Source organism: Castor canadensis, chromosome 8 (assembly GCF_047511655.1).
Source record: "Castor canadensis chromosome 8, mCasCan1.hap1v2, whole genome shotgun sequence".
In the NCBI taxonomy this organism is placed as follows: Eukaryota; Metazoa; Chordata; class Mammalia; order Rodentia; family Castoridae; genus Castor; species Castor canadensis.
The window spans coordinates 85038474-85051942 of record NC_133393.1 but is presented as its reverse complement, the minus strand read 5'-3'; the positions used below and the strand labels follow the sequence as shown (position 1 = coordinate 85051942).

The window sequence follows — 13469 nt, the reverse complement described above, 5'->3', positions numbered from 1 at the left end:
TTTCTAGAGCTTGGGGAAATTCCTGACTCCTTAGTTCTGATCACACATCACCAGAGACATGTCCAGCTTGCTGGTCAGTCTCTCGGACTCTTCCATGTTTCACTTTTTGTCTCCATTCTGTTTTCTTGTCTGTAGATTGGTACCTGTGTCTCTGGAATTACTTCTCTACAATAACCTATCTTATATTTTCACTCTTCTTGTCTCCCTCTATTTCAGTGCAATTCTACCTTTGGCTTTCACCTTTTCCTTTTTCTTTTGTTTAGTGAGTTCTCTCCCCTATCACTGATTACTTTCATCTCAGTCTTTCTCAAATCATCCTTTTTTATGTTTGTGCTTGTCAGGTTTTTTGCAAGTCTTTTATCCTGAAATAACTCATTTTACTTTGTGCCCCAAAAATTACTCAAAGTAAGGCTGTGAATTCTATTTTAACAAATAAATATTCATACATTTAAAGTGCACAAAGTGGTTTTAATACATGTATATGCTGTAAAACCAAGCTAATTAACATATCCATTACCTCACAGACTTATCATTTTTTTTGTTATGGGAACCCTTAAACTCTATTCTTTCAGCAATTTTCAAGAATGCAACACATTAACTGTAGTAACAATTTTTGCACAATAGAGTTCTTGAACTTTTTAATCCTGTCTAAATGAAATTTTGTGTCCTTTGACCAACATGTCCCCAATCTGCCCTTACCATTCTCAGCTTCTGGGAACCTCCTTTCTGCTCTCTGTGTCTATGTGATCATCTTTTTCAGATTACATATATAAGGTGATACAGCATTTGTCTCTGCACCTGGCTTGATTCACTTAGCATATGGTACTCTAAGTAGTTCCTTATGACAAAATTTTGTACTTTTTTAAAGTATTAATTTGCATATATGACAAATTTTAAAAACACATTCATATATTGATGTGCATGATTAATCCATGTATTGGCTATTGTGAATAATGCTGCAGTGAAGGAGAGTGAAGATGTCTCTTCAACATACTGATTTCATTTCCTTTGAATATATGCCTGCTTGTGGATTACTGGATCATATTGTAGAATTAGTTTTAATTTGTTGCAGAAACTCTATAATGTTTAACTTGATGACTGAACTCATTACATTCCCATCAACAGAGTGCAAAGGTTCTCTGATCTCCACATCCTTTCCAAAAATTCTATCTTGGAATATGCATTTCCAAGATCATTAGGAGTGTTGAACATTTTTTTTCATATGTCAGTTGGTTATTTGTGTTCTTCTGAGAAATGTCTATTCAAGCCTTTTGCCTATTTTTAATCTGGATATTTGCTCTTTTGATAATGAGTTGCTTTGAACTTCTGAATCTCATGAATATACACATTTTCATCACTTAAAATCACCTACTTCTTAGTCTAGAACTCTGTGTTTTCTTAGCTTTTTCCTCCTCTATATCCTTTCAGTACAGAAGATAGTACAAATTCTCTCTGGTATAGGTTCTGTAATTCTGTCTCTCTCTCTCTCTCTCTCTCTCTCCTCTTCTTATTTTCTCTCACTCTTTCTCTTTTTTTTCTCCTATAAGCAATTTTGAGTCATTCTAAACTTTTAAGGCACTTTATGAAACAAAATAGCTCAGACAAACCAATGATAGGTATCAGCTCTAGTAATTATATAGTCCTCTAATATTCAATAGTCCTTCTTTTACTAAATTCTTCTCCCCAGTTTCTTATTCACCCATGCTTGAACATACACACAGGTTCTGAGTATTTATAGAAGCATTATTATGGATACCTTTGCACATAATTTCCTTCTTATTTCTTATGGTTTTCTGATTCTTTTACTCTTTTTTTAAATCTCCATATTGAAGGTGACCTGAGAAGAGAAGGAGACATATAAGTCAGTCTAGTCTTATCTGAGCTTCTCTAATGCAATAGTAGATTCACTTTAGGACTCAGCTGGGAGAAGTAATAGGTTTGATGGAAGAAGATCAAGTCTTATGAAATGGAGGGAAGTACAATATAGAATTAGGTTCTCATAAAAATCCATTCTAGGTTATTTTCAGTATTTCTATTATTTGTGGTGTCTCCCATTAATGCAGATCAATAAGAATGACCTTCCAGAAGAGTTTGTAGACTGCATTTACCTTTAAGACAGAGATCTGGCTCATAACTGGGGTCTGGCATGTCACGTTAGGCAGATCTAGAACTCTTGGCCCTGGCCAGTCATCTTAGAGGCTGTGGCTACCTCAGAGACCCTCAGTTTCAGAAGGATGTGGAGAAATTGAAGTGGTTCGAAGAGCAAAGAGGCAGATGAAGTAATGTGAAGGCAGAAAAAACTGATATGAAAACAATGAAATTAGAACACTTTTACAACTTAACTCAATTTGACAAACCTGTATCATAAGTAACATTATAAGGCATCATGAGGAACAAAGGTTCTAGTCTGCTTTCTGTAATAGTCAGTCTAACAGAAGATTGAAGAAAAGGGAAATGTGAATGAATTTAAAATAAAAAATAAAAGAAAATGGTAAGACAACAAGAAGTGAGTTGGCAAGACATTGTAATGGTTGCTAAATTATGATAGAGCTTCCAGCAGAAGCCTACAAGGACTCACACTAGGGATCATTGTCCTTCCATAAAACCTATATAGCTGTCCTCCAAATGTCTGTGCAAAATAGATCCATGTGCTTTTATCTCTACAATTCTATTAAAAATTTCACAGCAGTTTACTATTTTTTGTCTCTCAATTTTATTCCTAAATTCCACAAGATTCATGTAGATATGTTAGTGAAAATTATGACATTTCAAAATTACTTACCAAGTTTTTATGTATTTTTTTCCCAGCTAAAATTCCTTTATTTTTTTTATTCATTTATCCATATGTGCATACAGTGTTTGGGCCATTTCTCCCCCATACACCCACCCCCTCCTTATTCCCTCACCCCCCTCACTTCCAAGCAGAATCTGTTCTGCCCTTATTTCTAATTTCGTTGAAGAGAGAATATAAACAATAAGAAAGACAAAACGTTTTTTCTAGTTGAGATAAGGATAGCTATACAGGGAGATTCCAGGCATTGCTTACATGTACAAATGTGTTACATTCTAAGTTGATTCATCTCTAACTGACCTTTTCTCTAGTTCCTGATCCCCTTCTTATATTGCCCTCTATCACTTTAAAGTTTATGTATTAGTTTCTCTGCAGTGAGGAACTGATCAAGTTTTTAAATCTCTAAAAATGCTGTAATTTCAATGTTTTCTCTGTAATATGTAAAATCATTGGGGAAACATGGATGGGAAAACTGCTATTCTTTTCTGGTTATTTAAGGATATAGTTAGAGCCTGGCCTTATCCTTCTAATAACAGGGCTGGAGCAACAGCCTCAGGATCAGAGAGACCTTAGAGACCAGCTCTTTGATCCTGCAGAGTATTTTTTTATGGATAGTGCTTCTTTGATTTCTTTTTTGTTCCTGGTAGAGGCTATCACTACAGGAATCACTGTAGTTTCCTCTGACATTCCTAATGTGAGATACCTACCACCAAATGCAATTACTTGATTCTTTCCATGAACAAGTCTTGCAAGTAACACTACAACTTGTGCCTTCTCCCTTATTTCTGGTTGTGAATACCCTGATTTCACTAATAAGGACCTATGTAAGAGCATGGTTTCCCTTTTTTTTTTTTTAGCAGGGTTACTTCCATGGCTCAACCCTTTCTAGAATATGCCATCATGTCTGCATTTTTAAATGATAATGACCCTCTTTTCCATTTTATTAATCTGACTTCTAAATTCTGTTAGTTTTCACATTTAATAAAAAAATGTGTGTATTCTCTTATTTTTAGTTAGCAGAGAAACTGATAAGCTACTTTAGAGCAAGCTACATACTCTCTGGGCTGCATCAGGAGGGCGAACACCTTTGCCTTCTTCCTGTGGGCTACCTGTTCATTTAATCTTATTGACCAGAAGAATTTTCAAAGGAAAGGGAATACATGGCTTGTAAATCCAAAGTTCAAAATAGAAAAACAAAGAAAATCTTCATTCAGTTCTCAAATAACCTCAATATATTTATGTTAAGTACTTGATTTTAAAATTATTAAGTATTGGCCATATTTGGTACTGCTATGCTGTCCACTCATTGTTAAATTTGAGGCAGGAATCTCATTTATGTTCTTAATAAAGATGGAAGTGAGCTGCCCTTACATCACTGAATCTGTCCTTGCAACCTAATAATCACATATCCACTAAAAATTCAATTTACTAAAACAATGTCTCTTATGGCTACTTTTATCCTCTTTAGATCTTCCACAAAGGTTAGGTATTATTCCTTAGCTTATACTTAAAGTAGACTTTCTGGGTTTAAATTTTTTTTTACACATACGCCTTTTCCCCCAAAACAATCTCTTTCAATCTGCCAGTCATTATTAAGTGAGTTTCTTGTACCAGATTTTGTGTTCTTCATGCACATTTTTCTGATTTTTTTTGTTATCTCATTTCTTTGGCGATCCCTCAGTATGTTATTGAGGCTCTGTTTAGACCTCTTAACCATATTGTGCTATGCATTGTCAAATATCCTAACTATTATGGCTCCTCCAGCACACTGAATCTGTAGCACTTAACAATGCTTAGGAAATACATTTTTAATTGGTAGATCTCATTTTTAAAAGGATTCCGGCATTTTTAGGAGTATTGTTATTTACAAGTAAAAATGTCCTAAGTAATGTTTTTCATTTATCCAGATACTTTGAGGATTGGTAAATTAAAATATATTATGTACCTTCCCTATTGCAAACACTATTCTGTGTGGCTTACGTACACACACACACACACACATTTTTATTAAATTAATAAACTTCCTCTTAATTTTTACAACAAACCTACCAGGTAAACATGTATGTCTCCATTTAACAAATGAGAAAAACAGGCTTATAAGAATTTATTCAAAAATTTAATTAATTGGCAACATTGAATAATATAGAAAATTAGATATCAGAATGCTATTTATTCTACTAGTTTTTCAGTTAAAAATTGATTAAAAGCCAGCTATGTGCTGGAAGAGTATGGGAAGATAAAGATATAAAATCTCTACATTCAAGTCATTCCTAATCTAGAGGGGAAGACCTCATAGTCTGTGATGAATGTTTTCTAGCAGAGGCAGAAACAAGAACAATTTCACATTGGCTGAGGTGGTTAGCAGTTATTGAAGGCTTCACTATGGATTCAAAAGTTGTGATTGGTCTTATTGAAGCAGGAATGTGTCAAATAAAGAAAATGTTCAGACTATGAATTCCAGGGACAAGAAGGGCGTATTCAGAGACTTCAAGGCTTAGAAAATCATGAAGGTCTGGAAAAACATAAGTAGTAACTGGAATACAGGGTACCTGTTGCAGAGCAGAGGAAGATAAAGAATATTTATCAGTGTTTAATGGCAATTTAACATGGATGTTAGAAAGAAGGAATAGACAGTATCTTCCTAGTTTCTGACTTGGGTGACTAAGGATTTCAAAATAACATTAACTAAGGAAGGAGATTAACGAAGAGCCATGGATTCTCCTGAAAACACTGATAACCCTGCAGCCTGCCACCCTTTGTCTAATACTAGACCAAGTGTGAAGTGAACCTGACATTCAGGAATAAAAGTTAAAAGAATCTCAAAACCTAAAAGCAGGAAATGATATTCCTTCACTAATAGTTTCAATGTTTAAAAAACCTTATAGGACAGAATGTTCCTCCAACCATCATTTCTGTTAACTTTGAATGAAATGGAACAACCCTGGTACCATAGAGGAATTTCCCAGGTTAAATTCCCTTGAAGTGTCTGAAAAAGTAAGCAACCTGAGACACAGCAATCAAGAGGCTTTTAGCTACTTTTAGCATTATATTCTTAGTCCTCTAAGTGCCCCAGGAAAAAGAGCTTACCGTGCCAGTCACCCAAATCGTGAGAGCCAGAATCCTTCCCACAAAACAGTTGGGAGCCAAATCCCCAACCTATTTACGTGAGCTTCTCCTTTGAGTCTTCTTGGGAATAGTTATAGTCTTAAGGGTACTAGTAGTAGAATTGAATGCTCAATTCTCTCTCAACCAATCTCCATATGAGACATTTTTCAAGAAAAAATAACATCAACCCCCCTAGGAAGGAACTGTTTTTCCTTCCTGGTCTCCATTTTTGAAAAAAAAAAAAAACGTTTTTGTTTATTTAAGATAGTACCCCCAGTACAACAATGTGATAAAAAAAATTTTAAGGGAAAAAATATCACCAAGGTAAAGAGCATTTTTATTTTCAGCCTAAAGAAGAAAAGTTTAACTGAAAGGTGCTCAAGTGATAGAAAGCTTGCCTATCAAGCCTGAAGTCCTGAATTCAATCCCCAGTACATGCCCTGCCCCAAAAAAGGGAATCTGTGGGAATTTAATTGCTTCAACTCTCTAAACCAGAAAAATTTTTTTAAAAAGTGAGTTCCAGTTGCTTTTGAGTAGTTGATAAATCATAGACTCACCAAGAAAAGTACTGTACTACATACAGCTTTTCCTGCAATATTTCAGAGATACACAGACATTTTGAAACAGATTCACCAATTCCTATGGTAAGGCCCATGAACCCCAGGTTAAATCTACCATGTAGGCACTTTTTAAGAGAATAATCTAGATGAGTTAGTCAATGATAATGAACTCATTACAACTCAAGTGAACAGATCTCAAGCCTAAAACAAAACAGATGCTATGGAATTAACAAATCATAAAATACTGTATTACATTTTACTTTTGGGGGCCTGGTCATGCTAAGAGAACAACAGAAATGCTGTGTCTAACAATTGAATGTGTCCTGCTCCTCCTCAGTACATATGACAAGTATCAGAGCCTCACATTTTAATGGGACATTTTCCTACCAGTCTGGTCCATGACAGCACACTTTGTTCCTTGCACTCCTGGGGTCATGGAATGTAGACCTCTCTTCCTTTACTCACCAGCACTGTGCTTGGAGAATTCAAAATATGTGCATAAGTAAAATTCTTTCCTTCCAGGACCTGCCAAACTAATAAAGGCTTAGTGTTTCTTTTCATTATAACCCAGACTCTATCACATTTCTTTGTTTATAATTTTACTTCCATATATGAGATAATATTACTAAAAATAATTATTTAGAACTTAGAGAGGGCCCAATAAATAATATTCCTCTTCCCATCTGGTTCAGAGTTAAGTGAAAAGATAAAGAGTTGACAAATAAAGGCCAAAGTATCACCTTTATTAATAACAAAACAGGCATGGACTTCCTTATTTGGAAGTTAGACAGACATATTCCCCAGTCATTGGCAGCACTGGACATTGAGAGAGCCTTTCCAAATGAAGCAAGGGTGACCAAAGAAGGCCACTCACTCCTCTGAGCAAGCAAGAGGAAAGGGGAGGAACACATGTGATAGGTTTCATTTCTAAAATTCACCAATCAACTAAACCAATCCCTCCTCTCTGAGATGGTGTGAAAGAAGGAGAAACAAAGATCAGGACTGTTACATTATGACATTCCTCTTCACATGGACAGAAGCATCAGGAATATGGAAGAAGTTACTCCTCACCCTACCCGACCTCTCACAGTAGCCAGCATTTTATTCTCTTACCACATTAAGTCTATAGTCATCCAGGGGGCAGTAATCCAGATGTCTTGCTTCCACTGTCTTGTGATTGCTCCCCCAAGACAAATCACTTTGGAGAGTCTCTTAGAACAGTGAGCAGTTTCTATTTTGCTTGTGATGGTTCTAAAGTGGGTCAGAATAGTAGGTTAATTAAATCAACTATTATTCTTCTTCAATTTCATTGTCTATTCTTTTCTCCTGCCAAACTGAGTTCAACTATATGGTTCAAACCAACTTTATTATGGGTCTTCTATGAGACTAAATACTTAATTGCACCATTATGGTACAATAATAAAATGTAGGCTCAAATGTCATGATGTATATGCACAACTTTTAAAATTATTGTTAATTTAAATGAGATCACAGACGATTGAGTCTATAAATCAGAAATCCAAAGAGTCATTACACAGTTTGAAAAAGAAAATAGTGATTTAACAAAGAAATCTTACAAATATAGAATGAACAGGTGCAGTGGTTCATGTCGAGCAGGAGGAAGGTAGCAGGTCCAGGCTAGCCTGGGAAAAAAGGTAGTGAGACCCCAAGACAAATCTGGGTGAGGTTTTGCATGTCTGTCCTCCAGCCATGAGGGAAGCATAAGTGGGAGGATTATAGTCCATGCTAGCCCAGGCATAAACTTGAGACTTTATTTGAAAAATAAGAAAAGCCAAAAGGGTTGGGTGGTAGAGCACTGGCCTAGCAAGTATAAGGCCTTTATTTCAAACCCCAGTATCACAAGAAAAGAAAGAACAAAAAAGAGTATAGAGAGAGAAGAAAAGAACATATATACATACATATATATATATATATAAACCTTTCAGAAATGAGATATCAGTTTATAAGTCACCATGACCCATCAATAAAAATAATATTTTAGAGGTTGGGATTAGTTACAGAAGATATAACAACAATTTCTAGATTCTTTGTCAGAAATAATATTGGAAAGGGCAGGGTATTTTGTTTTTTTTTTCATTTATTTATATGTGCATACAATGTTTGGGTCATTTCTCTCCCCACCCCCTCCCTCCTCCCCTGCCCCCTCCCTCTCCCCCCACCTCTCACTTCCAGGCAGAAACTGTTCTGCCCTTATCTCTAATTTTGTTGAAGAGAGAGTATAAACAATAATAAGAAGGACAAAGCATTTTTGCTAGTTGAGATAAGGATAGCTATACAGGGAGATTCCTAGCATTGCTTCCATGTATGTATGTGTTACATTCTAAGTTGATTCTTCTCCAACTGACCTTTTCTCTAGTTCCTGATCCCCTTCTCCTATTGGCCTCTGTCGCTTTAAAGTTTCTGCATTAGTTCCTTTGCATTGAGGACATCAAATATTATCATGTTTTTTGGCTTTCTTACCTATCCTCATACCTCCCTTGTGTGCACTCGCCTCATGTGACCAAAGTCCAATCACATAGGGCAGGGTATTTTGTTACAGAATTACATGGCTTGTCTGAAGCTAAAAGAAAATAGACATTTCCTATGTATGTTCTTGCTGGTATTTCTTTAACAGGAGAGCATATAATTTTTAAATGAAGCATGGAAACAAAAAATTTAAAGATTTGAAAAAGTAAAATATACAATATGAGAAAGAAGACAGAATAAGATTATGCACTTACAAAGGGTGATAGGGTGTATATAATGCTTCACTCCTATGTGACAAAGTGCTGTAGTCATGTAACTTAGTAAGGTTACTTAGGTAGACTTTAATCTATAATAGTACCGATGTCAAAGAACTAACAATATCACCAGATATCATTCTTTTTTAGAGACGTCCATCGGGTCAGACCATCCTCCATGGACCAGCCACTCCTCAAACACCATGATATCTGTTATCTGCACAGTGATTTGGTGACAAATATCAGTGACTGCAGAGAAGCAGAATGAGGTAGGATATTATTGCCAATATGTTGTCAGGTTTATTTAGACAATTGCTTGACTGCTTAATGGCTAATGATAGCTAATAAGACACTAGATGCTGGGTATTACAGAATATTCTTTCTGGCATACTACACCACAGGTAACCATTTATCCTCAAGTAGTTCTTAGTGAGTCCTCTTGCCAAATTTCAATTTCTTCCTGATCAAGTCACAGACTTCTCTGCAGTCTAACTCACTTACAATCTTCTCAAACTCTCACCACAGTCTCAAAATGTCTACAGTGCAGGATTCCAAGTCACACTCCAAACAGTGCTCCTGCTCCTCCTTTCCCTTTCTGAGCCCTCCTAGATGTAAGAACATCCCAAAGTGAAGACAATAAGAACTAAATACTGTGGAGACTCTGCCTTCACCTGCCAGGCATTCACACCTGTTTCAAGAAGTGGCAGCAATAGAGTAGGTAGCTTCTAAAATAGAGTAGAAAATATAAGAAATTAAACAACATGGGTAAGAGAGGGGAGTTAGTTCAGTCACACTTACATAAATGGCAAGTAACCGTTACTAAAGATGGAAAAGAGTAAGAGAAGATAAAATAGAAAGTAAGAAGGTAGAAAAAAGAAAAAAGGACTAACACCGAAGGCAAAATGAGAGTTACAGAAACTTGAGTAGAAGAGAGATGAAGAGGAGTGGTTGGAAGAGTAGGCAGTTAAGCAGGAATATACTGACCACCTGTAAGCATGTAAGGTAGAAAGGATCTAATACATCTTAACTCTAAAACAAGATGAAAAGTGCAACAGAAATTTAATATTAACATAATGACTTCCTCAAGGTTATTGTAGTGAGATAACAGCATGAGAACTGAATGTTCTTTCTCTGTAGATAGAAAAAAGATTTACTCCTAGAAGGAGAAGGGTGGATCATAGTTCTCTGATGGTCCTTTCCAGAAAAGTTGGATTTGTGATCTGCTCATAGATTCTCCTTTCTCACAGACGTGGTTGAATCCTTTTCACTTAATGGTGTATAAACTCCAACCCCAGAACTAAAACAGTCACCTGGTAAGGAAGCAAGAGCTCACAACCGGATCCCATTTCCAGCACGAACAGCGTAGAAGGTTGTGTTAGCAACTTTTTCATCACTGTGACAAAATGCCTGAGCAAAACAACTTAAGGGAGGAGAGATTTATTTTGATTTACGGTTTCATGGGTTTCAGTCCATAGTTCCTGGCTCCGTTGATTCTGGGACCATGATGAGGCAGAACATCATGGTGGTGGGAGCATGCATCAGAGGCTATTCCCATCATGGTGGCCAAGAAGCAAAGAGAGAGAGGTGTCCAGGACAAGACTCAATACCCCAAGGACTCACCCCCAGTAACCTGCTCCCTCCATCTATGCCCCACATCCTGAAGTTTCTAGAAACTTCCAAAACAGCCCCACCATCGGAAACTAAGCATTCAGCATATGGTGTCTCTGGGAAAATTCATTTTCAACAATAATAGTGGCTGATCTAGCAGAGCAATTCTGGGAGAGGGAGTCTAGGCAAAAGGTGTATTACTGGGATGAAATCAACATGCTTTCAGAAATGTGCAAATCCCTCTCCTGTGTGGAATAATGATGAGATTTAGAATGCCTTTCTTTTCCTGAGCCTTCAACCCATTCATCATCTTAAATTAGGTACACAAAGACTGAACATATTTTCTTCAAATACCTCTTAAGTGATTCCTAAGTATAATCTATAAACTAATAACCACCATCCTCTCTCCTCAATTACTCCCTACTTCTCAATTTCTTTAATCTTTCCACATTTGATGTTGGATACCAGGCACAGCTATTTTATTTTTTCATCTCTGAATACATTCTGGTTAGTGGCTAATCTTTTCATATTGAGGGCAGTAATTCACAGGGGGCACTATCAAACCAGAATACAATAGAGCCTTGATATGCACTGGTTTATTGTTCTAAGGAGTATGCTATAAGGAAAAATTATGGTACATAGAGTCAGTACTGTGCTTTGGATGCTCAATTACTTTTTCCCATAACACCACCCAATTTCCACAAAGGACATCCTGTCTTCCAAAAAACATCATTTTCACTTGATCACTTAAAATAAGCACATTCACTTTTTTAAAATTTCTTTTATTCATATGTGCATACAATGTTTGGGTCATTTCTCCCCCCTTCCCCTCACCCTCTCCTTTTCCCCCACCCCCTCCCTCTCCCTCCCTTCCCCCTTGCTACCAGGAAAAAACTATTTTGCCCTTATCTCTAATTTTGTTGAAGAGAGAGTATAAGCAATAAGAGCACATTCACTTTTACCTTCCTTTTAGGGTACCATTTGCTTTGGGGAACACAGATTTTCAAAACATTAAAGACTGCAAATCACACAAAGATTAAACACAACTAATGATAACATGGAATGACTGAGAGCTTCTTCACTTCAAATAAGCTGTATAATGTGCATGTGGAAATTTAAAATTTTTGTTTTTGAAATTTCTTTTATGTTTTCAATATATTGTTATGTTTTGACCATGCTTAGTCAAATATGTTTAATAAGTTTGCAAATGAGGTGGGCTTACTGAAAAGTGTGTCACTTTACTTAATTTTTAATATTATGATTCTATTTACAGAGCCTGTGATGACTGATCCTGGTATTTTCACTATACCATTTCAAATCTAACTTATTAGAGTTTACTAAGTCCCAAACATTGACCACCACTCATCCACCCTGTTTTATAGTTGGTTTCTGAGCTGAAGTGAGTACCTTATATTACTATACAACTATCTCTTGTTCTTTTCCTGTCCTCCCTCCTCAAGCAGGACCCAGATGGTAGACCTAAGAAACAGTAGCACAGTGACGGAGTTCATCCTTGTGGGATTTGAAAAGAGCTCCCCTTCCACTCGGGCATTTCTCTTCATTATCTTCTTAGTCCTCTACAGCCTTGCCATGGCCATGAATGGCCTCATCATCTTCATCACATGGACAGACCCCAGACTCAACAGCCCAATGTACTTCTTCCTTGGCCACCTGTCATTCCTGGATGTCTGCTTCATCACAACCATGATTCCACAGATGTTGGCCCATCTGGTGATCAAGAATCACACCATCTCCTTTGTCTCTTGCATGGCCCAGATGTACTTGGTCTTCTTCATGGGTGTGGCTGAATGCATCCTCTTGGCTTTTATGGCCTATGATCGTTATGTTGCTATCTGCCACCCACTTAACTATGACCAGATCATGAGTCAGCAGGTCTGTGTCTGTCTGGTGGGTATTTCCTGGACTTTTGGGCTCATCAATGGCATTTTTCTTGAGTATATCTCATTTAGGAATCCCTTTTTCAAAGACAACCACATTGAAAACTTCTTCTGTGAGGCCCCCATAGTAATTGCTCTCTCTTCTGGGGACACTCAGGTCAGCATGAAGTTGATCTTTGCTGACGCCATTGTGGTACTGCTTAGTCCCATGGTGCTCATTGTCACTTCCTATGCCCGCATCCTAGCCTCCATCCTCAGCAGAGCCTCCTCCTCAGGTTGGGGGAAGACCTTCTCCACTTGTGCCTCCCACCTGACTGTGGTCATCTTTTTATACTCCTCAGCTATGTTCTCATACATGAATCCCCGCAGCACACATGGACCTGACAAAGACAAGCCTTTGTCCCTCCTCTACACCATCATCACTCCCATGTGCAACCCCACCATTTATAGTTTCCGCAACAAGGAAATGAAGGGGGCCATGAGGAGGGCCCTTGGGAGAACCAGCCTGGCCCAGGCAGAGTCTGTCTAGCAGGAAGGCCCTTGGAGAAGAAGCTCCTTTCCCCATAGTGGGGAAGGTTTCCCCTTTCCCAGCCTTGACAGGAGAGTAACTCTCCAGCACTGAAAGACTCCAGGAAAGAATATTCATGGATTCTTTGACACCAGACTCAAACCTGGAAGTTCCTCCTGATGTCTAAGTCTCATCTCTCTAAAATCACTTCCAGCATAGATTGATCCTCCCTGACATCTTTTAGTAACACATTTTTAC

At 37.3% G+C, this 13469-nt stretch overlaps 1 protein-coding gene across 1 annotated transcript; it reads left to right on the top strand.

The window, feature by feature from the left end:
* The first annotated feature begins 9958 nt into the window (after positions 1 to 9958).
* On the top strand, positions 9959 to 13232 carry LOC109691620 (olfactory receptor 10AD1-like). Its single transcript, XM_074084849.1, has 3 exons — positions 9959 to 9962; positions 10493 to 10559; positions 12269 to 13232. The coding sequence occupies exons 1-3, from the start codon at positions 9959 to 9961 to the stop codon at positions 13230 to 13232; spliced, it is 1035 nt and encodes a 344-aa protein (XP_073940950.1).
* Positions 13233 to 13469: the final 237 nt, after the last annotated feature.